The sequence below is a fragment of the Pygocentrus nattereri genome, chromosome 12 (assembly GCF_015220715.1).
Source record: "Pygocentrus nattereri isolate fPygNat1 chromosome 12, fPygNat1.pri, whole genome shotgun sequence".
In the NCBI taxonomy this organism is placed as follows: domain Eukaryota; kingdom Metazoa; phylum Chordata; class Actinopteri; order Characiformes; family Serrasalmidae; genus Pygocentrus; species Pygocentrus nattereri.
The window spans coordinates 7,381,915-7,406,737 of record NC_051222.1 but is presented as its reverse complement, the minus strand read 5'-3'; the positions used below and the strand labels follow the sequence as shown (position 1 = coordinate 7,406,737).

The window sequence follows — 24,823 nt, the reverse complement described above, 5'->3', positions numbered from 1 at the left end:
TTTGAATGTTTTCCTGGCTCCCAACACACCCATTTGAAGTCATGAAGGGCTTGTTAACCCTTAGAAACCTACAATTTTGGGTAGTTCTTTTGGTATTTTTGGGGCAATTACAATTCCATCAGGTCCAAGTCCACCCAGAGACCCTGGGCTACTCAGATATGCCATTATTTGACATGTAAATGCTATCAGATACCATAAGCTAAATTTTGTATATTTTTAATTATACAGAGATACAGAGATGGCTGATGGACGGTCACAGGTGAATGAAATCACTGGAATGAAATGAAAACACAGGAAGCCCAACTCGCTCAGGTCCTCACAGGAATCAAAGATATTGGCTCACAACTGCGTAATCTCTCTGTTGCTTGTCCTCCTTCTGTTTCTGCTCTGGGTTCTGCAGAACCACTTCAGTGAATAATACTGTGAGTAACCCAGATAAATTTGATGGATCTCCTGGCAAATGTTGGGGTTTTCTTCTCCAATGCTCCGCTTTCCAGTAATTCACCACGTTGTTCTGATCAGGCAGCATTTTTCATATCACATATTTATTACATCAGATAAAGCTTTAGAGTGGGCTACAGCAAGGTGGTCTCGTATTCAAGACCTGACATATGGACAATTTTTGAACGACTTTTGATCACCCTTATGATGGTTGCTCAAGTGCAGAGCTTTTGTGCAGGCTCAAAGAAGGCAATCACTCAGTATCAACCCAACAGTTTGTCAGTTCAGCCTAAATAAATAGTGGTAACAAGCAATTTCACTGGTTTTATTCAAAACAAATAAATACTTTGAATGAAACGATGTAAAGTAAAATATCAAATATCAAAAACATTTCAAATCTTCATCTGCCCTGTTCCACTTTATACAGTGCAATGCTGGATTTGAGAGTCTCTTGATTAAATTATAATAGGTATTTTAATGATTTAAAGCTTGATAATTCTTTATCTGGTCTCAATTCTTTATCTGCCATTACCAGCTGGTTGCGCTGGTGTCTCTCTAAATAGGCTCCAACTTGTTCAGAATGCAGCTTTACCAGGAATTGAAAGGTTGAGCTAAATTTGTTTGCTGAGGCAGGCTTACTGCTAACCCACCCACAGCTCAGTTGGAAGATAATTGTCTTATGAAGAACTTAAACATTGGAAAAACATTCAAGGGAATACTAAAAGTGCAACCTTGATAGATGCTTTTTCAATCCAAACAAAACATTTTGGATTTTTAAATCCAAATTAAAAAAATCTGTTTTTATTTTAATTTACATGATTGCTTTATTTCATTTACATAATAGCTTTTATTTTCATCTAATGTGAAACCTTCTGAAATGCTATAAGTAAAATGGAAAGTGCTGCAGTGGATAAAAAGACATTCAGTCTGGATTCTCAAGGTTAGTTGTATTAATTGTAATTGGACAAAGAATTTGCTATACTTTGCAGAATTAACTGACTGATGATAGAAACCCATCATAGTATATTTAGTTTTAAGGACATATGGCTTTTCCAATTCACACACACATATGCTAGGGAGCCAGCTTCAATCCAAAAACACCTTGGTCTTTTACAGCATCTCCTCTGACAAACGCAGTTACCCAGTACACAATCCAGATGCATTCCTAATCTAGAAGAGGGGCAAGGTATGGCAATTTTCTTACTCTCTCTGGCAATGTAGCCATTATTAGAGCACACTAAAATCCAGGGATCTAATTTATTGACTGCATTTATGCACAGTTGCATGCATAAATCTTACATATAGACATATGTTTTACAAATAGAACATGATTTACCATTTATTTCTTATGTGTGAAAATGTGTGTATATTTAGAACTACTCCTGACCATGCATGTTCTGAACAGTGTAATCATGGGTAAGTCATTATGATTTGATTGATAATGAGAACAATAATTACCAAATCAGTTAACATGTTTCTTCAACCAGCATAAAATAAAAACCTATTGTCGTAGTGAACAGTAGAATAAATACTGTGATTGAAACCGAACAAAATTATTCAGATGAAAACCGCAATACATTTCAGTAATGGAAATCTCACAAATACTTCTGCTCTGCTCTATTACTTACAGTGTGTAGATGAAGAGAAAAAAGGTTAGCACATCTAATTTAGACTCACCGAAAAAGGTCATTTAAATTCATGAAAGAATATCAAAATTGATTGTGATGATGTACACAGTGGCTGACCTCTTTTACTTTAGCTTTTAAGTCATATTTTAAAATGAGATGTTCAATGTAAACAAGTAAAATGTTATAAATACTTGTATAAATAAATATTCTGTAAAATCCAATTCTTGCATGCAAACTGAACATAAGTTTTACATTTTACTCTTTTATATAAAAGAGTTTTCATTGTAATAATTATTTCAATGGCATTAAATGCATTTCTTACATGTTAAAGGGAAAGTTTTATTTATAAGAACTAAAGTTTTAAACGCAATATTTCATTTCAGCTTTTCACAAGCTACATAGGCTACATGTATAGCTATTTGGAGGCATTTCTGTATGTAAACTGATAATGAAGGAATGGAGAAGTGTAGGAAGCATCATTGTTCATTTATAACATGCTCTAACACTTGTTTTGATAAATGAGACCCCAGAACTTTTCATTGTATCCAGCATAGGCTTAAATAAATACTGCTGGCTAGTGCTGGACAGGGAGTTTTGAATGAAACAAGGCACAAAAAAAAAATGTAATCACAATGTTGACCTTAGTGCTGATAATTCTTAATTATGTGTGCCAAACTTCAGCAACGCAGCTCTAAATAGGCTCTAACTAATTCAGAATGGAGTACTTATGAACTTACAGTGAGAAGAAAGGTTAAAACAGACCACTTTTCTCAGCTGAGACAGGCTTACTGCTAATTCCTAGGATGAAGGCTCATTTACTTCTATTGTTTTTAACTGTGCCTTTATTTTTATTTAGACTATAGCGTTTTTACTTTATCTTGTAGTAATCATTTTGAGATGTTTTTACTATAATAAAAAATGCTATATAAATAAAGATACCTCACTAGCGTTATAAAAGAAGAAGCCCACTACAGAATAACAACCATACAGAGATAAGCTCACACTAAGTCTAGATGTTCAAGGCTAAATGTATCCCAATGGCATAAGAAATTTGGCATTTTTTCCCAAATTTTCTGATTGATTCCTTGATAGATTTTCAAGAGATCAGACTCTTCTATGTGACACACAAACACACCGAGGCGCCAGGATATTTCCAAAACCCGATCCCTGCATAAAGGGGCTCAGTGAACGTACAACGGAATGTATATAAGTGGGTGAGTGTATGTGTGTCACAGGAGACACTGTAGAAAGACAGATTGCCAGAAGACCAATCCAGATACACTCCTACTCTGGAGGAGGAGCTAGTTATATCCATTTGCTTCTTATTGTACCTGGCAATGTACCTGTTATTAGAACAGACCAGAGCCCAGGACTTCTCATTGTAACCAAAGTCAGGTTTATCACTGCCGTTTTTCCTGCTGATTCCTTTATATGCCATTGCTATAGCAGATACTCCGCTCCATTCAGCCTCCCAATAACAGCGTCCAGTCAGGCTCTCTCGACACAACACCTGTGGACAACCATCAAATCTCTCTGGATGGTCTGGATATGACTGCTGCTCTTCCATACGGGTCACCTTACTGTTCTTCTCAGACAGAGACACAAATGTGTTTGCTGTGTTTGGGTCCAGTGTGAGTTCGCAGGCATCTGCAAATGAATGGACAGCATATTTTAATTAAGTTGTAGGCAAGAATTTAATTTGGACAACAAAATTATAACTTTTCTTTGCTTTATTTTATTGGATGCAAAAATAAAGTTGAAAAAAAAAAAAAACTTGACAGGTATCCCTGGTTTGTAATTTTATTTTAATTTCAATTTTGGTTCTGTGCAAAAGTCAGAAACTGTCCTTCATTAATGAATTTTTATTTTAGGAGCTATTTGAGGAGATATTGCTGAGGAGCACTTGCATAAAAATAAAGAGAAAACGACACCCCAATGCATGAACTGTCATCATCAGCATTTAAGGCATGAGGAATACTCGGTGCTATGGGTCTAAAACAATGTGCAGACGTCAAGAAGCTGTTCCTGAAAAAAGAAAGTACACAAAAAAGGGGACAATTTGCAGCTGGAGGTGTTCTCTGGACAATGGACTGACCATTCCAGAGTCTGGACCTCAACATCAGTATTTGAGTTTACTTTGATTGTGAGAAGCAGAAAACGCAACCACCGTCGAAGACTGAACTTTGGAAGTAAGGAAAAAACAGTCCTGCTGATTACTTCAAAAAACTGCAAGTATAATGGAAACTTTAATAGAGGCAAAGTGTGGACAGATTAAATGCTGCAAAATTTTATATTACATTTTGTTTTTGTGACTTGTGTTTACATTTCTGTAAATCATTTGCTTCATGAACTGTTCCTTGACAAATTAATAACTTAAAATACTTAATGGTTATTTGGAAATTGAGTAACTGAAAAGGTCTTCCAATCCAAACTTTCCAAAGGTTTTCCAATCTCCAAAACCTCCAAAAAGGAAACCACTTCCCTTTATCCTTTTGTGAAATGAATGGCACAAACTGACATGGGCTGTGTGCATGAGAGGGTATACACATTACTTTGAACACCGTGAACTTACACTTTCTTAGTCCTGGTTTGATTCTGTTCAACCCTGCATGCTCCATTCTAAAAACACACAAATAGTCATTTATGCATTCATTCTAATGCTTTACAAGATGAAGCCAAATGTTCATTTTTAACCTGTTGTTCTCTCACTTTTTACCTTTCTCAGTTTTTGCCTTTGCCTCTAGGTTTACACATACCTGAGCGTCTCCAGTCTGTAGCATGGATCCTCTAGTCTTGCAGAGAGCAGCTTTTCCCCTGTATCTCCTGGGTGGTTGTATGTCAGATCTAATTCTTTGAGGTGTGAGGGGTTTGAACTCAGAGCTAAAGCCAAAGAAGAACAGCCTTTTTCTGTAATCAAACAACCAGACAATCTGCAAAAAAGGAAGAAAAAAAAAATAGACAAAGGGACACTGGATCATGATTATACACACTCAAAGGGAACATAGTTAGATTTTCTGATCACCTTGCTGCTAATCCCTTATAAACTGCTGCTGAAATGGAAAAACTGAGAATATGTATAATCTGTTACAGGCTACATAAAAAAAAGTGATGGCTGAATGCTGTGGTTCACTCCATGCTATGCTATGTTATAGCATGAGCATGCTGGTTGCTGACGTAAGCACTTTGGTCCAGCAGGTTTAACCCACGCTTGGGAAGCAAGTTCAGGAGGAGTTGGTGTTTGAGTGTTTACTCTTTGACATGGGTTCGACTATCACTGGGCATGGTTTCCCACACCATGACAGGTACGCTGGATGGCTGGGAGGAGATCACTCTCCAGCTTGGCTCCATTACTAGTGGCCTAGTTGAAATGAGAGGGAGGAAGATGCTCCCAATTGTGCTTGGAGGTCTGAACCAAGCACACAAATTCTGGTTCACATCTATACGTGAAGCATGTATGCTCGGTTTAGACTTCCTGGAAATGATGGGAGTGATGGTCAACGTCATGAAGAGGAGATGAGGAAATCAACACATGGACTCCGGGAGTGGAGTTAAGGTGGAGGGTCTTGTCTCGCTGACAGTGAGGCTTCCGCCTTACATGAGGGAGGCCTTTGGCACTAGAGGAGCTGAACACGCAGAGCTAGAGTCTTATGCTGTAATTCTGGTGGCGGGGCTCGCTGCCAGGCCGAGGGAATGACAGTAGGGCTGGGCTGGTAACAAATAATATAAAAAATGAATAACAATAATTATCGCATTATAACTTTCCTTGAAGTATAAGAAATGTTCGATAAATGTTCAACATGACAGACCATTTCCACACTAGTGACAGCCCTGGTGGCATTTTCTACTGTAAGAAAAGCGACACTACTCTGTTGTCGCCGTGAGAGGGCGCACTTCAGAGTTTTCAACATAAATCAATGAGGGAGGGATGGGGACTAAAATGGGTCATCAAAGTCTGAGAGTGTCATGCATCCCTCCAGCCTTGCTAGGAGTGGGTATTGGCAGCTCCTAATTCCAGAGAAAAGACAGCGTTCACACTGTGGCATTTCACAGTAAATGGCCTTTGGCCTCTGAAATACACTGGCTACATTCAAGTGGTTGATGGAGCAAGTGCTAGCCAGTGTCCTCATTATCTTGACGTGGTGCGCATGCCCAAGATTTTGGAGCTGATATGTCAAGCTATTAAATCTGCAAATCTCTGGCGGCACTCCAAAAAATGTAATCTCCTTCAACAGCACGTAAGCTTTTACAGCCACATAGTGAGTATGCAGGGGTGGAAACTGGCACTGCAAAGATGGACATGAGCAGGTGGTCTCTTTTTAAACAAAGATGCTCATGACAAAGGCATCAGCACTGATCTCTCACATACACAGGAGAATATTGACAGGTTATCATAAATTACAGTCGGTGGTTGAGCAAGCAGAAGTGAAATTACTGTATAATGCAAAGGAAATTGCTAGCTGTTGTGGTGGGGCTATGTTGTGGTGGGGCTATGTTTTAGCTGTACAGTATTCCCTACTTGCTGTGCATTGATCATGCCTCATTGACCTGGCTCATGTACTTTGAATAGCCAGAAGGCCAAGCAGCAAGGTGGATTATGACACTACAAAAGCACAATTTCTTCATTTAGCAACATGCTGGACTTCTACACAGTTAAGATGATGCCCTGTCCCACTGCCCATGTACTGCTGAGGAGTACCAGTACTGTGCATGCCTTGAGGAGAAAGCTGAAGCAGCAAAGAGGAGTGTCATGGTTGTAGCTGTCACTACTAACAACACTGGACTTGATGCACTAAGCCCCGAGGAGTTCTGGAATGCCCAGGAGGAAAATGCTGCAGTTAGTTCCAGGTTGAGCAGACACTCGAAATGGACAATTGTAAGACCACAGAGGTCCACTGCCAAGACACTCAGAGCAGGTAGGGATAGTCTTTGTTTACATAAAAAGTTGTACCACATGTGGGAGGAGCCACTGCCCAGCAAGTGCTTCTGGCAGTTGCTGGTGCCATGCAGTCATGCATGCCATGTGAAAAACAGTGCTGGGCATGATGCATTGTTCAGCTGGCAGGGGGCATTTTGGGGTTGGCGACTTATGCACAGCCAAGAAAAGGTTGCCGCAGCCATCACTCGGGTTTGTTGCAATCCTTCTGCACTGATGCCCCAATGGACAGAGTAGCCATGGACTTCCTGGGCCCTTTTCTTACCACCGAGGCTGAGAACAACTATGTGCTCATAGACATGGATTATTTTACTAAGTGGCTGAAGCATATGTGGTCCCATACCAGGGTGCAGCCATGACAGCAGAGCAGCTGGTAGAGGAGTTCTTCAGCTGGTTTGATATGCAAAAGGAGCTTGAAAACATGGGTTTCAACCAAATGCTCACTACATATTTGGCCATCATCACTAATCAGCACCAGGACAATTGCACCAGTCTTGCTGGCTTGCCGTTCTGCTGTGCAGAAGTCGATTAGGGTTCACTCTGGCACTTCTCATGTTTTGCCATGAGCTCAGGATGCTTACAGAGAAGGTCTTTTGGACCCGTCAGGGTCAGAGGGGAACAGTGTTACCAGAGGAGCTGAGGAGCTCGGTCACTGTCCCCATGTTGTGTACAAGCTTGCCAGGGGCCATTAGGGTGAAACTGTGACTCAATTTCACTGTGACTGCCAGACACAAGCATACTGTCAAGGGTGTGTGAAGAATGGACGTGGCTGTACAACCCACACTACAGGAACTGGCGCTGCCCAAAGCTGCAGTCACCGTGGTAGGGCCCCTGTGTAGTAAAAGAATGCCTGCAGCACGTGGTGTATAGGGTCTATGCAGGGCAGCAGACTGTTAGAGTTCACAGGGACAGATTTGCCCCATACCAGCCACAAGAACAGGAGGCCATGCTCGGCCAGACAGTCGCCTCAGGAGTTCCACCCTGAGGATAAGTTGGAAGCACCTGGCGCTGAGGGTTACCATGCCATGGGAATACCACAGCCAGGACAACATCTTTCAGTACTCTTAAAGGACTTGCCATGTGGGTCACCAAGATGGATAACATTTAGGGGGAGGGGGGGCAATGAGGCAGAAATGTGTGCTGTGTCAGTGCTGCACTGTCCTGTTTACTGTGTCTAATGTCTTTAATTGATCGTATTTATTGTATCGTTTTCTAGCTTAATTTTTTTTTGTTTTCACACCATGTCCTCTTTGTTCCTTGTTTCACTCCACTGTGTACTTGTACATAGATGCAATGGCAATAAAAGCCTCTTGACCATGACCTTATTTCTCCCCTTCTTTTTCTGTGCCAAAAGTTTAATAAAAAGCAACATTAAGCATAAATAAGGGCTCTCCTGACTCATAGTAGCACTCAACATGATGTGTTCCGCCATGCTCACAGCCATTTATGCTTAGTGGCAATGTGTCAGAAAATCTGTCACTCAGTTGACCAACAGAGAGCGGAGGCCCTCTAAGACCTGCCCTCTGAGAACGTGCCAAAAGTCAGAAGCAAAAGAAAAACTTCTGAAGAGCTAGAGCAAAAAAGTACTAGCAAAAACAAAACAAAACAAAACTAATTCTGATGTATAATATATATATATATATATATATATATATATATATATATATATATATATATATATATATATATATATATATATATATATGCCCAGCGATGGACTGGCGACCTGTCCAGGGTGTATCATGCCTTCCGCCCGAAGACTGCTGGGATAGGCTCCAGCTCCCCCCCGCGACCCTGACGGAGAAGCAGCTTAGAAAATGGATGGATGGATGGATGTATATATATATATATATATATATATATACATATATACATATATACATATATACACACACACACACACACACACACACACACACATCAGAATTAATACAAATTTTCAGGTGTAATACCCGTCCTCACCACGAGAGGCCTCGAATACCGACAGTCTCAATTGTTGCACCCTGACCCCTCACCTGCAGCTTATTTCACCTGCCTATTTAAGGACCTCCAGTACACTGACTCAGTGTGAAGTATTGCCAGTTATACTGTATACCAAGCCTTGTTACCTCACTGTTGATGTTTCTGTATTGTTTGACTCTGGTTCTAGATCTCCATTTGATACTTTTGCTGATTGTGGATTTTTCTTGTGTTTTGACCTTTGGACTGTTTTTTGACTCCGATTCTGTTATTTTTGTGTTTCGGATTAAATGGGATTATGGATTCTACTCATTCTGGAGAGTCTTCCTTACACAAAAGAGTAGATATATTTTTTAAAAAGATTAATTTAAATCTCATTATTTGTGTTTGTAACATATTTTGGACATTTTGATACTTAATATTTTGCTTATGGATTTTATTAGTTTATTTGAAACTTTTGGCACAAAAAAGTCCACAGTTGTACCCCTCTTCTATCTATCTCATAGAAAGCTGGCTTAACTACCACAACCTGACCATTACAGAGCAATGGATATTCATGCCAGTTTATGAATGTTTTATTATTTTTTAAGTTTTATAGCAGAGGTCAATGTAAAAACTTCCACTTTAAGTATCTTTTTTTCTGTAAGTATCTGACTGCCACTGATCATTAGAGGAGTGTGTTAGTCAGGCTTTGAAAAAATAGCTGTTTATTTTTGAAACAATAAAATGAAACGATTAGTTTGTTAGGGTTTTTGTATAATAATGTATACAGTATAAGATGCAATTTGACTACAAATCTAAAACTGCTGCTTTTCCCTTTCCTATAATTTGTGTACATGGTATTCAGAAAAAAAGAAAGTCGTTGATTACAGTATATATTTAAACATACAGCCCATAAACATTACAGCATGAGTAATCTATTATTATTAAAATGAATATTAATATAACATCTCTACTCATGCCTACAAAATGCCTTTATACCATCCCTGGGTTTAGAAGTAAAACTATGGCTAAATGACCGTCTTTAAGACAAGCTTAAAGCTTTTAAAACTGCTATTATCCTATCATGCTTCCCTTTGGCTCCCAAGCCGACCAGGACATATCCATTCAACTTACAGAAAGCTCACCTGAGTATTTCCAGTTTACAGTGTGAACTCTTCAAGCCAGCAGAAAGTAGCTCTACTCCTAAATCCTGAAGATCATTGTTACTAAGATCCAGTTCTTTGAGTTTGAAGTTTGACAATTGCAATGCTGATCCCAGATTTTCACAAGTTTTTCCCCCAATATTACAGATAGCCAGTCTGCAAAGGGATAATGATTACATAACACATCTTAAAAATTTGGTGGATTTTATATATTTGAAATTACATGAAACCACATGAAAACAAATCATATATACATATATATATATATATATATATATATATATATATATATATATATATATATATATATATATATATATATATATATATAGACTGGTGTTCTTAAGTTTAGTTACCTTCTCACGGCTTACATAATTTACAACTTAAACTCATTAGAAAGCAAAGTTGATGAAAGTTTACCTGAGTATTTCTAGTTTACAGTGTGAACTCTTCAGTCCAGCTGTGAGCAGATTCACTCCAAAATCCTGCAAGTTGTTGTTACTGAGATCCAGCTCTTTTATGGCAGAGCTTGGTGATTTCAGAGCAGAGCTGAGTATTTCACAAGAGACTGTGGTGATGTTGCATCCAGCAAGTCTGCAAAGACAGAGTAAACTGCAAATGCATAAAGTGTAAAGTACAGGTAAAGCAAGAGGATCCAATCTGAAAGGAACTGTCTAGAGATCTTTGTTGTAAATCCTCATATGGCATAGAGGGAATATCATTCAGATGTCAGACATTGTTACTAAATCTAACATAGCTAAACACATGCAAAAGCCTGTGCAACAATTATAGGTTAAAATGACAACAGAACACAGAAACCTCATCATTACTGCTTAAACCATGTGTGAATATTACCACTACTAAGTCAAGTAAAGATAATATTAGCAGACAATGGATTTTAGTCAGCTCCAGAGTGCCTGTGCATTGTGCCTCCTAAAGGACGAATGCAAAAGCTGAATCAAACAAAAATGTCATGACAGACTAAAGAACAGTGCTGTTCAGCTAAAAATATGACCTCAAAAATGTGACCTATCGTAGTTCAGAAGATCCCATGACCTTGGTCTTCTACAGTACTACTGGTAGACTGCAAAAATGTTGCAGATATAATAAGCAGGAGATTAGTGTCTCTAAGCCAGTCACATATACTGACATAAGAAAGTAGGTGACAAACACTATTACAAAAAATCCCTCCGACACTGTAAAAAAGGTGTGTCTTTATCAGAGCCGGATTTATTAATCTCCAATACCATCAAATCAACTTATCACAAAGTAATTTTCACTGAGGATGCAATGCTAAGAGCAAAGACTGAGTACTGTGGTCATATTTGATCATTTGATCACCGTGTTCTGGAGGAGCTATATTTCATTCATATATCGACACATTGCTGTGATGAAGGAATAACACTCTGCCTTTTATTTTATTTGATTATTTTTCCTTTTTTGGCTAATATTACTAAAGACTATTAAGCTTACTGACCCCTGAAGTGTAGGTCTTTAAGTAATACAATATAGTAGACGTTTATGTTTGAGTGCTGTGTGAAATGTTACAAGGTACATATTTTGCTTCTGCATGCAACCGCGAGGCAAAAGCGAGGTGGCTCCAATAGCCTATACTATCAAACCAGATGTTGAACCAGAGTGAATGTCCGTTTTGAATCACTTGTTCCTGCATGTGTGGTGCCACATCACCATACAGTTTAAAAAGAAAAGCTTGTATAAATAGCATGTTTGAAACTAATGTTCTTTCCAGGATGGAGTGTTTTATTGCTCTTTTGCAGCAGATTTAAATATGTAGGCAAGATGCATAGACTAAAACTGGCTAGAAACTCATGTTTTTTCAATCAAAGCTCACCTGAGTATCTCCAGTTTACAGTTTGAACCCTTCAATCCAGCAGAGAGCAGCTCCATGCCTGCATCCTGCAGGACATTGCTACTGAGGTCCAGTTCTTTCAGAGAGGACCCTGGTGATTTCAGAGCCGAGCACACAGTTTCACAGGAGTTCGGTGTGAGATAGCAGCCAGCGAGCCTGAAAAGGTAGAGCAAATATGGTAACTAATACAATGGTTCATAGGCAATTATTTAATAATAATAATAATAATAATAATAATAATAATAAACACCCTATCACATGAAATTGAATTTAATGTGAACACGGGTGTGTTACAGTGTGCCCAGGTTTCCTTTTATATTGCCCATCCCTGATGGTCCAGTGAAGTTGATAAATAGACTCTTTCATAATGCATGTAATTCACCACAGATTGACACTAATTCACACTAATGTGGTGATGCAATGTCAACCGCTGTTACGACTGTCTACACTGTATCAAAATATTGTTTAGTCTTTATTTATGTAGATTGGTTGGCATGTATATAGTATTACGTAAAGCACAGTGATTTAGTATTCCCCATTTTGATTACATTTGCTGCTCTTACTGTTAAGGCTGATTATGAAATAGGCAAAACTAGACTGTATTTACAGTTTTCCTAAGAGATAAGTGTCCTTAACACTTACAGAGCTTTCCTGCATTTGCTCACAGCCGGGAGTAGTCTTCTATAGCCTTCTTCTGACGTGTTATGCTTCTTTAAGTCCAACTCGTCCAGCACCTCCTCAGATATCTGCAGCATATAGGCGAGTGCTGAACACTGTCCAGGAGAAAGACCGGTTTCGAAATGTTTCTCTGATTTGAGGTACTCCTGAATCTCTCTAAATAAAGACTGGTCATTCATTTCAGTGAGACAGAGAAACAGGTTTATAGATCTTTCAGGAGAAAGTTTCTCTGTTTGTATTAGGCGTTTTATGTGCTGTACTGTTTTGTTGATGCTGTCTGAGCAGCCCACTGTTTGTGTAAGTAGGTCATGCAAAAGTTGCTGATTTGACTCGAGTGAGAGGCCGAGCAGAAAACGGAGAAATAGATCCAGGTGTCCATTCTGGCTCTTTAAGGCTCTCTCCACTGCTGCTTTCAGTATCTCTTCCAATGAAACATTGCTAGACCACGGTTTGTCCAATGGATTAAAAAAATGAAAAACTGGCTTCATGTTCTTGCTCATATAGCAGTGAAACACATAGAGAGCAGCCAGGAATTCCTGAAAGCTCAGATGAACAAAACAGTAGACCTTCCTTTGGTAAAGCACAGATTCCTCCCTGAAGATCTCAGTGCAAATGCCAGAATACACTGAGGCCTCAGTGACACCAATGCCACATTCTTTCAGATCCTCTTCATAGAACATCACATTCCCTTTCATAATCTGCTTGAAAGCCAGTTCAGCCAATTTCAGAATCATTTCACTGCCACATTGTGGTAGTTTCTTTGTTCCCCTCTTCAATTTCATCAATTCTTTCTTTATTTTTCCACTTTCACTATATTTCTGTTTTGTTATTTCTGTCTGAGTAAGCAGAAAGTGCGAGTACATTTCAGTCAGAGTTTTAGGAATTTCTGTATTACTTTGTTTTGTCATTTGCTGAAGCACAGTGGCTGAGATCCAACAGAAGACTGGAATGTGACACATGATGTGGAGACTCCTTATTCTCTTAATGTGTGAGATGATGAAGTTGGCTTGGTCTTCGTCACTGATTCTCTTTCTGAAGTACTCCTCCTTCTGTGGGTCATTGAACCCCAGGATTTCTGTCACACGCTCAACGTACTCAAAGGGGATCTGACTGGCTGCTGCTGGTCGAGAGGTTATCCAGATATGAGCAGAAGGAAGCAGCTCTCCTTTGAAGAGGTTTGTCATTATCACATCCACTGATGACACCTTGGTTATGTCTGACAGGTTCTCACACTGTAAGAAGTTCAGTGGAATTCTGTTTTCATCCAGGCCATCAAACATGAAAACAGCTTTGCAATCATAAATTATCTTTGGGTCCAGATCTTTGAGCTCAGGATGGAAGTCACACAGAAGTCTATGAAGACTGTATTCGTAATCCTTAATCAAGTTCAGCTCACGGAATGGAAGCACAAACATTAAATCTATATCCTGATTGGCTTTTCCTTCAGCCCAGTCCAGAATGAACTTCTGCACAGAGACTGTTTTTCCAATGCCTGCAATGCCCTCAGTCAGCACACATCTTATTTCTCCTTCTGAGTCTTCTACTGGTTTGAAGATTTCTAAGCAGTTAATTGGAGTGTCTTGCAAGAGTCTTCTGGAAATGTTCTCAATCTCAAAAACCTCATGTTCTTTATTCACTCCATTACGCTCTCCCTCTGTTATGTAGAGCTGAGTGTAAATCCTGGTCAGAAGAGTTTTATTCTCCTGAGATTTGATTCCTTCAAATAAGCTCTCATATTTATTCTTCATGCAGGTTTTGTGCCTCTCTAAGATCGAGGGGAGGTCATCTCCAGGTAGTAAGTACTCTTGCTTCCTGGATACCCCTATGTTTGGAATTGTTAAAGGATTCTTCCTGCAATGGACATCAGTAAGGTATCGTAAAGCTCTGGATTGATCCTGGAGCATGCAATCCATCCCACTACTAAGAAAGACAAAGTGTTATTATTATACAAATATTGTAATTGCATATTATTATATATTATTATAAAACACTCTCTTGTTATCTCTCATACTTCATATTCTTCTTCCACACTTTGCTGTGATTGATACAGCCCGAACTGCTTTACATACAGACTCAATTCAAACTGCGTTTAGAAGGTGTCGGTGCTGTGACTTGTGCTATGTATCTTTGGAGTCGATTGAATTGGTAGTTTTTGATAAAAATAAGCTTAAAAATTAAAAACCTCCCATAAGAATGAATGGCAGAATGTTCAGAACTTCAGATTCTAACTGACATCGATGACGTCACAGCAAGCCACTCAGTCTCACAGACACAGCTGATCATGCAGGGAATCTGCTTTAAAATCCTTAAACTTTCACCTAGAAACTCCATTTCAGTTTTACATGGTAGAGAAACTTGTCCTTTCTGAAACCTCAAAATATCCCATTAGCTTTAGAGTTATGAGCATTATTTTTGGCACTAGGCTCAGAAAACTGCCCCATTCACTCCCATGTAAATTTCTTATATATATATATATATATATATATATATATATATATATATATATATATATATATATATACACACACAAACACACACACACACACACACACACACACACACACACTATCTATATATATATATATATGTTCACACACACACACACACTCTTATCTGCTTATTTCAAGATTTGCTCTGTGTTTAACTCATCATAACTCAGACCTTTTCCTCTCAATACACACAACATTACACCAAAATAATCCTAAAGGGGTCTTATCTCGCAACCTCTGTCCGGTTAAGCAATAGAGTACACATTTCCCGAGTTATGACTGTTTGTTCAGAGGGTGCAAATCGGACTCAAACAAGGCTTCTCCACTAAGAGCTGCATAATAACAGTTAATTTGAATAACCCCTCCCCCCAACACACACATCTCCCCCCCTCTCACACACACCACACAAACAGACACATACCTAAGGAGGTGTTGTTCACCTACACAGAACCACACACAAACACAAACGCAGCTCTTTTCAAGCAGTCTTGCAGTTCCTTCAGGAAATGCACATCTAGTTATTATTATTATTTTGTTATTGTTGTTAATTTGCTTTTGTACTATTATAAATTCTGACTCTTTAAGGAAAAAATATAGCATAACAGCTAATAAACAATCATTTTCAAAGCAATTAGCATAAAATGACAATAAATAGGGATCATGCCCAATCTGGTAACAAGAGCTGCTGGTACTATCTTGTGTCAGTGATGAGCAAGGCAGGAGAGCAGAGAAGCAGAGGTCTTTTTACCCATTGTTTAAAAAAATGAAAGTGTTTTAATGGCTACAAACATAGTAGGGGAGAACAGGGCACAAGCTAACATTTTGGTTTTTGTTGAATCGTCTTATGATGTTGACTGCAACTTGAGTGGGGTTCAGAGATCAGGTTTGCCAAAAATACAAAGTCTTTGGGTGTGGCGTTCCATACTCTTCTAGGGACAAGACAGGTACTGCAGAGTTGAACAGCTGCCCATCCTGTACATCTGTTCAATCCTGTTCAAATATAAAGAGCTTTAAGACAAAAACAGAGCTGCATCGAAATAAATATTCCATTTGGGAATTTCAACCCTTACGAAACCCTTGCTTGCAAAATGTAAAGAAAAACAAAAGGTAATAATTTGCAAATCATTTAAACCCTATAATTAATTTAAAATAGTACAACAACATACATTTTTTTTGAAAAATATGCCATTTTTAAATTCAACCTGTTTAAAAAAAATTGGGATGGGGCAACAAAAGACTGGTAAAGTTGTGTGATACTAAACAAATCACCTGGTGGAACATCTCACAACTAATTAACTGGCAACAGATCAGAAACTTGAATGGGGGAAAAAAAAGGAGAATCCCAGGGAGGCTGAATCTTTCAGATTTCAGATCTTTCAAGGAACACTTGTGAAAACCACTGTCTGTGAATACAGTTTGTTGCTGCATCCACACATTAAAACACTGTAGTGATAATTTACTCAAGAACAAATTAAATGATTAGTAAGTAAAACTACTCAAGTAAGAGTTAATAAGTAGTTTTTTGAAGAATTATTGAAGCACTGAGTTACTTAGTTTCTTTTTCATATTTCCGTTGTCACAACATGAATACATTTGAGCGGACTCAGCTACTTTACTGGAAATAATCTGTACAGAACACCACTAAAGCAAACGTTCTGAAAGATGATCAGTTTGTTCTGCTAGAGCACATTTACACACCTTTCTGTGAACTGAGTAAGGAACAAGGTTTACAGTAAACTGTAGTGGTGGGCAGAACTTTGCAAAGTGTGGAAGTGTAGTGCCTGGACAGTCTTTGGCGTACAAAAGGCTAGTGCAGGGGTCTACAACCCCGATGTTAAGAGTTCATTTTTCTTTTCAACAAAAATCAAACCAAACTTGGGAGCCACAACATTTTGAATCAAGAGCCACAGGTTGCCGACCCTTGAACTAGTGTATGGAAGCACTTTGGCTACTAGGGAGGTGAGGATGGAAAACCATATTGCATGTTTCCACCTGGTTGTACTTGCTGCCAACCAGAGGACCATCAAACAAGTGATGTCAAAACTTCCACCCAACACAGAAAGGACGAACCGAACTATAAACTCTCTCTCAACTTTTATTGCCAAAGATTTGCAAGGACCTTCAGGCTATGTTTCATATTTTGGAGCAGAGATAAAGCGACCCGTCCCAAAGATATTTTACTGACACTCCCACTCTCTACAATGAGAACAAAAGCGAAGTTACAGGATCACTGAATAAAACTGGTAGGACAGCTGTAACATGATGCGTGGATACCCATTAGCACTGGATCTTATTTCACTGTATTTGGACCTTTTATCATGGCACATTTTATCATGGCAGCCTGCGTCTCATTGCGCCACATCGCATCCATCTGTTATATTAATAAAAGATACTGGAAGTAAATTCATTATGGATCATTATAAATACTCGGCTTTAAAAGTTCCAAGTTGTTACAAAGTGTCCTGTATAGAAAAAAAAAGATGCATCAAGATGCATTGATAATCCTTTCATAATTGCGTTGCAGCCCTTCAAATAACAATCAAATTGAATTGTGAGGTGTCTAGAAATTCCCACCCCTAGTAAAGTGCATGCATTATATGGTTAGAAGACTATATAAGACTTCCTACATTATCTGTTTCCAATAAAGTATTTTAAAATCCCTGAAAGACTGAACATTAACTTAAAAAGTGGAGGCTGTTATGACATTAATGGGTGAAAAAGATCCTTTTAATACCCTTCATTTCATAAAAAACATTGGGTGTCTGCAAAAGTTTGGAAATGGTATACATTAAGACGGTAAATGATCCTAATGTCCTTAATGTTTCACTCACTTCGAGTCAGAGGGCGCAGGTCCACTTCTGAAATTAAGAGGCTCTTGATGGGAATGGTCACTCTTCATAGACACACAGCTGGGAACTGGGCATCCTGCTTTCTTTGTACTGATAGCAAATCATCCATAATGAGAATGAAGTGATGAGTATGTACTTTCTTTATTAAAGTAATTTAGCTTGAGCATTAAAAATTCTATTTCCTCTTCTTTATTCCCCAAGGCAGGGTACTTACTTTGGTTGAGAGGCTCCTCTTTCACTGCTGGAGTTGTGAGGTTCCATCATGGAGTTGTTTCCCTTCTCAGACACACAGCTGAAACTTGAGATGCTGCTTTGTACTTCTGGTGATTTTCATTGCAGCCTGATGAGCTTGTCGTCAATGCAGCATGAAAGCACCTGATGAATAAATAAAAGTACAAGTTTTCTTTGGTTTAGTCATTTGAGCAGTGGTAAGATTTTTTTCATAAAAAATAATCCAGGACTGGGAGGACTGAGCAACAAAGGTTCTTCCTGCATTAACAACTAAAACTTCTCATTTAAAAAGAATATTTGTGATAGAGACACATGTGTGCTAGCTACTTTCTGCCAGATTGGGGTCCCACGCTACAGACACTCAAACAAATGAGCTAAAACAAGCTGTTCCACACTTCAAAGTTTATTCAACACGTAAGACAAAGACTACTCAAAATGTCTTACTTGAAAGACCAAAAAGAAAAAAATAAAATCAACACTAATATCACATACTGGTGATATTATTATACACACATAACAAACGAAAGAAACCCAAATAGCTAATATTATGGCCAAGTATTTCATATAGACTATAAAAAGGTAAACCGCTATACTGCCTGAACCAGAAATTACAAACAAGTCAACCACTTAGATGTTATCCCAATTAAGCCTCACACTCTTGAACACACAATCTAATAGTAACAACTGGCATAGTGCAAGAATAAAAAAAATACAAAATTATACTAAAAGTATTGCCAGAAGAAAAGGGCGGCTCGGCACCAATGCTCCCCAATTTGTCAGTTTTTTTACATACTTATATGTGTATAAATGTGTGATGCGTACACTTACCCTTGGGCTTTCATCCTCCCCGCCTAGCCCCTCGTGATGGCCACGCTATATGACCTATATGACAACACTAACCACCAGAGTAAGCCCCCCAAAACGAACTCTACCCCAGGTGGATCTATAGCTTGCACCTCCCTCTCAGCTCAAGTATCCTCTTCTCAGCCCAACCACACAGTCATTGAACTCAGGTGCACCATTCAGTCCCACTGCCACAGGTATAGAAAATCAGGTTCTTCAGTATTAATGGATGGCTAATGTTAGTCCGTCATCTGTGCATTTCAGCAGGTCTCACGTCTTTACAAATAACCCCAGCTGGCCCCTCATCTCTGTGTGTGGTTTACGTTTTTAAACAGTGTCCGCACTATACAGACGGTCCCTTAGCCTCGTAGGCGGATACTACTCTCAAAACTACTCTGCGAAAGGGAAAGATCGGGTACTTTGGACCAAATATAACGACTGCAGTTTGATTTATAACGTCGTAGATATTCGAATATCTAGTATCAACCCATCTTCAGCGAGCTGTGTCACACGGAAAGCCTCTTAGGAGCCCGCTGTGCTCTTTGCCGAGCTTCAGGCAGTCGGCTACCACAGTCCTGCAGTCCTGCGTCATCCAGCCATCAGTCTCTAATCGAGTAGAGTCCCATGCACGTTTTGATCGGAAACCTCTACGAATAAAAGACGCTCGCGTGCTTTAACACTCTGCTGCCTGTTGTATTGTAAGCCGTTTCCAAAGCGGCGCCCACCACTTCAACAACAACAACGTATAAACAAGCAAAACATCTTGATTTAAGCAACAAACAGAATCCCGCATTACCAGTGGCTTAACTCATTTACCAGGTGATTCGCTCACCTCTCCTCTCCTTGGCGGCGGGTTAAGGTAACTTTCGGTTTTGCCTCATGTTATGACCCCGTTTTTCACTCCCCTTGCGTCATCACCCCGCTTCTGCTCGAGAGAGCGGTCTCTATCGCACCGTGTCCCGCAGTTATATCAAGAACAGGACTGCTGAACAGCAGGGGGCGCCCGCGAGCGAGTCCTCAATGAATGGGAGTGAGTGGAGCTCAACGGCTAAAAACGAGAAGTAAATAAAATAGGTTTCTTTAATTTTAGAAACTAGAAGGACGTATTCTCACTTAAAAAGCAAAGAAATCTCGCCTGTGTGTTTCCTTTTTTAACAGCCAACGGGTTATGGGCAGCAGGAGGCGGGCTTTACGGCTAGAGTGAGTGCTCAGTGAGTGCTGATTGGCTGGCGAGCGGAGCAGCTCATTGGCTGACGCCATGGACGTATTTGAGCAGTTTTAAACTCCTATAACTCGAGTTTAAAAGCTCTTAAAGATAACAGCGGTGTTAAAATGTCTTGCGCTGCTCTGTGCTCAGGAAATTATCGCAGTCTTTTACATCAAAAATGTTTCAGCATTATTGCTCAAATGCTCCATATCAACCCATTAATTCTGGACTCACTCGGGAGCGCCCCCTAGCGTTTGAGAAACCCAGAAGACATTGCAGAGCGGAAATTCTCCGTTCTACAAGTTCTCTGTCCAGAGCCATGTAGAGAGAGAGAGTGTGTGTGTGTCAAGGGAAGATCACAATGCTTCATGGTGATGTGATTCACATAGACTTCAGATAGTTCCTGGAAGTTCTTGGTAGGCAATTTAAACCCATAAACACAGAACTGAGTCTTTCAGTCCTTAGCAGCCAATAAATGCACTGATTTACAATATTTATATAGAAAACCAACACATGTATGCAATTACATCAATATGATATATTTTAAAGTAAAATTCGCTATAATTTGAGGATTAAACAGCTATCGTTACTTGCGTTCATGACATGTTAGGTTAACTTCAACATGGTTTTAATGTGCATTGTCGTTGTTTATTGCTTCGAGTTTTTTATCTAGATATTATGTTTGTATCTAGATATTATGTTCTCAAAGTTGTATGGTAGTTAAGATCAGTCTTATCTTAATGTTTATTGATATATTTAGAGGAAGGTGAAGTATTGATATCAAAAGTGAGATCGGATTCATTTTCTAACATGAACACATCTTCAATTCGTGGTGGGCCTAGATGATCTTAATGACTTCATGACTAATGCAAACCTCATGACTTCCAGAAAGAAGGACAAGGGGCCAAAGAAATTTGTTTGGCTTGCATATGCAAAAATCTGCTATTAAAAAGCGTACATTACAACATATCGCATCCAGACAGGACAGGACATAATAGAACACATCCATTTATATTTGTTTGTAGACATATAAACACATTTTGTTGTATCATGTCTTTTTACTATGCACTTGTTTAGAAAGCTATAATGAACACAAACATGAATAGTATGGCAAGTGTTTTGTCTGTGCCCTCCACGTTGCCCTTGCATATAGTCCCCAGCATCGCTTGGAGAACGGAGTCAAATATTTCTCTAATGACACAGAGAGAGGAAAACGTTGCTGGCTCAAGTCAGCAGGTGCAATTACTAAATTACTTACCATCACTAAAGATTACAACAACAACAACAATGTGACATTGCATACATTTCACAAAGGCCACACCACTGGGAACCTTAATGTTTTGTCTACTCTTTCAAGTCACCAATATGCACACTGAACCCACATCATTAGTGACGTATCACGAAAATAGCTTCATTTTTATTGTGTAAACAATAAAAATAACAAATTACGTTAGCTCGTACTCCAAAAAGGTATAACATTATCCTTATTTTATCTCCTTCACCACTCTACAAACTCATGCCCCAATGTTATATTTAACTAATATTTAACTCCCACCCACCCCGCAAAAAATCACATTTAGAAGCCTTTTTCTAAGATTCAACAATGATGGATGAAATGACATTACGAGCAGGGATTTTACAAGTACTAGGCTGTTTGTGGTTAACATTATGTATTGCTATCCTAACTCTTATCTGTTAATGTTCCCTAAATCTACTAATTTAGTCAGGGAATAATCCAATAACATGCTTTAATATACATGTTGTAGTTTGATGTGCTGATTATATACAAACTGTTTCTTTAAATGTCTTACCCTATAGAGTGCATCACAACCAGTCTATTCTGCTGCAACTAATCTGCTGCTGTTAGTATTTGCTGTTAACTTCCGGGAACTACTGAGAGGCACCAGAGTCCCCCAATGCTGGAAACAAAATCTTCTTGAAAAGTAAGTTTGATTTAACTCTCATTATGTATATTTGCCACATATTTTGGATATTTATATATTTACAATTTTGTTTGTGGATTTTAACATTTTATATGAAACTTTTCATACAAAACCCCATAGACATGCATCTCAGTACAAAAGTAACAGGCAAAAAAATCTGTGAAATGCGCACATTTCATTTTGGTTCCAGCAGGTGATATTGAAAAAAATCGCATGAGCCTGGCAGCAGGCTCACATGTTCAAAACATAAAACTAAAAACTTTGATAATAATTGGTTAAGATGTTATCACAAAATTGCAAATAATTATGGTGTTTGCTTGGTTTTGGAGATAAAACCAGTCAGATCAAGAAGAGTCTGTCAGGACATTTCTGAACTGAAGCCCAGAACTCAATTAACCTATTTAACCATTCACATGATTAATAACATCACAATTTAAACATATTTAATCAAAATGTTCACAAAACACCATGTTTCATCCCCTTTTTAGTCCTATATTGTTTTATTTCCTTGCTCCAGTCCAACCTGCTCCTGCTCTGACTAGTCGCCTTCCAATTTACACCCTCACAATTAATGTTCCCATGTCTGGTTTGTCTCTGTGTATATGTTGTGTCTGTCAGGTCTTGTATTTGAGTGCTTCCATGTCTTAATGTATTAATTCAAGAATGATTTCACAGATATCTTACCTGAGTATCTTCAGTTTACAGTGTGAAGTCTTCATCCCATCACAGAGAAGATTCACTCCTGAATTCTGTATAATGTTGTTGCTAAGGTCTAGCATCTTGAGGCAGGATTTTACTGATTTCAGACCAGAGCAGATAGTTTCACAGGCAGTCTTTGTGAGATTACAGCCAGCTAGTCTAACTCAGAGAACAGAACAAATTTAACATACCCAAAATAGTTTCTGAAACATTACCAAAGTATCAGAATAGATCGAAAGTTTAAATACACCTACTTTCCATTTTTCAAGGGTAAACCATGGATAATATTAAGAAGCCTTGTGACTGTCTTAATGAGAGTGGCTTATCAAAACCTCCCCTAAGTTTTTCCAGTTTAGAGAGTGAACTCTGTGAAGTGTTCACTCCTACAAAAAGCTTCTTAACTCCCAAATCCTCCAGGTTGTTGTTACTGAGGTCCAGTTCTTTAAGGTTGCAGTTTGCTGACTGAAATGCTGATGCAAGAGTTTCACAGGACTATTTGCTGACTTTACACATAGAAAGTCTGAAAACGGAGAATAGATAACACAGATCTTAGAATATAATCAAAGCTGCATTACTGACCTCTGCTGGACCCTTAACACCACTTGGCGAAACATTAAAGCACAGCAGCAAGGAATGATTCTTGCAGGGAATGATTAGAACAAACCTTTCCCTTTTCCATCCTTACAACGTTCAATCCAGACAATGTCCTGAGCAGCTAACGCTCTAGTATAAGTCTAGTATAAGAACTGCACAATCTTGGACAGCAGGAAGCTACAGTAGATTACAAAGACAGCTGGGAAGACCCAAGTCCTACCATAAGCGCTGCATCCACAAGGCTACTGGCATTGTGGACAAAACCTGCAACTCCATTTTTGGACTCTTCACTTTTCTGCCATCTGGCAAGTTTCCTGAGGGCCTTTTCCTCCATCACAGAACACTTCATCTTCAGAGACTACTGAATGGACTGATGCCCCTAGCATTTACCAGACTAATCTAAACCATTTCTTATATCCATCATAGACTGATTTCCCCATAACACACCCATATAAAGACAATCCAGAATCTGTAGAGCCACACACTATGCAGTTGAAACAAGACATATTAGTTTTATTAAGAATTAGGACTCGATAATATTCAGTTTATAATGTTTACAAAAAAAATTCTTTTATTAGTGTGTTGAATAAGATGACACCCACATCACATTAAAGAGAAATAAAACTGTCTGCTTAATTAAAAGCATTTATTATGTAATAGAAATTCATGCCCAGGATATGGATGTGCCCTCCTTTAAAAGGACAATTTAGGGGGTCAACATATAATTACTAAGTCACTTCATGAGGCGTATTCCAGACATTGTTGACTGACACTTTATTAGGTGTGTTCCAGACTTTGGTGCAGTCCATGCCATGGGTAGGGAATCAAAAGATTCTGAACTTGATATTCTGTGTACTCCTATATAGTTCTTAATATTTCAAAGTTAATCCACTTGTATGATTTGCCATTTGCAAATTTACAAATTGAAAACACATGATCTATAAACACACAGGAAGCACATAATGATCAGCATGCAGGTCAGGGAGTCCAGGAAGATCTAAGTTAGTGCAGAGCTAGGACAGGGTGTCAGGCTGGGGGCTTCCATGAAAAGAAGTAAGGCAATGACTAAAAGAACACACAGATATCAGCATCACAAAACTCCAAGCATCCAGAACAAATCTTATCTTAGCATGTCTTACAAATACATTTACTCCCACACTGATGTTCATAATATAGTCTTTACCAATCAATTTACAACCCCAATTCCAGTGAAGTTGGGACGTTGTGTAAAACATAAATAAAAACGAATATGATGATTTTCAAATCCTTTTCAACCTATATGTAATTGAATACACCACAAAGACAAGATATTTA

General features: G+C 38.7%; 1 protein-coding gene across 4 annotated transcripts; it reads right to left on the bottom strand.

The window, feature by feature from the left end:
- Positions 1-525: 525 nt before the first annotated feature.
- LOC119261527 (NACHT, LRR and PYD domains-containing protein 12-like) lies at positions 526-20,056 on the bottom strand. 4 transcript variants are annotated; one of them, XM_017713980.2, is made up of 10 exons: positions 19,863-20,055; positions 18,207-18,367; positions 17,975-18,082; positions 12,619-14,574; positions 11,959-12,132; positions 10,527-10,700; positions 10,089-10,262; positions 4,826-4,999; positions 4,642-4,688; positions 526-3,716 (listed from the first exon to the last, which is right to left on the bottom strand). In XM_017713980.2, the coding sequence occupies exons 2-10, from the start codon at positions 18,254-18,256 to the stop codon at positions 3,184-3,186; spliced, it is 3,390 nt and encodes a 1,129-aa protein (XP_017569469.1). In that variant the 5' UTR covers positions 18,257-18,367; positions 19,863-20,055; the 3' UTR covers positions 526-3,183. The 4 variants fall into 4 exon arrangements, with proteins under 4 accessions (XP_017569469.1, XP_017569468.1, XP_037399468.1 ...); XM_017713979.2 differs by having other exon boundaries at positions 19,899-20,055; XM_037543571.1 differs by having other exon boundaries at positions 12,619-14,505; positions 19,899-20,055.
- Between the last annotated feature and the right edge of the window lie 4,767 nt (positions 20,057-24,823).

Coding starts and splice junctions, on each gene's coding strand:
- LOC119261527 (XM_017713980.2), bottom strand. CDS start 18,256: ATGATGGAACCTCACAACTCCAGCAGTGAAAGAGGAGCCTCTCAACCA. Junction 18,083..18,206: donor AGAGGAGCCTCTCAACCAAA/GTAAGTACCCTG, acceptor ATTTGCTATCAG/TACAAAGAAAGCAGGATGCC. Junction 14,575..17,974: donor CCTGCGCCCTCTGACTCGAA/GTGAGTGAAACA, acceptor TGTCTTTCTTAG/TAGTGGGATGGATTGCATGC.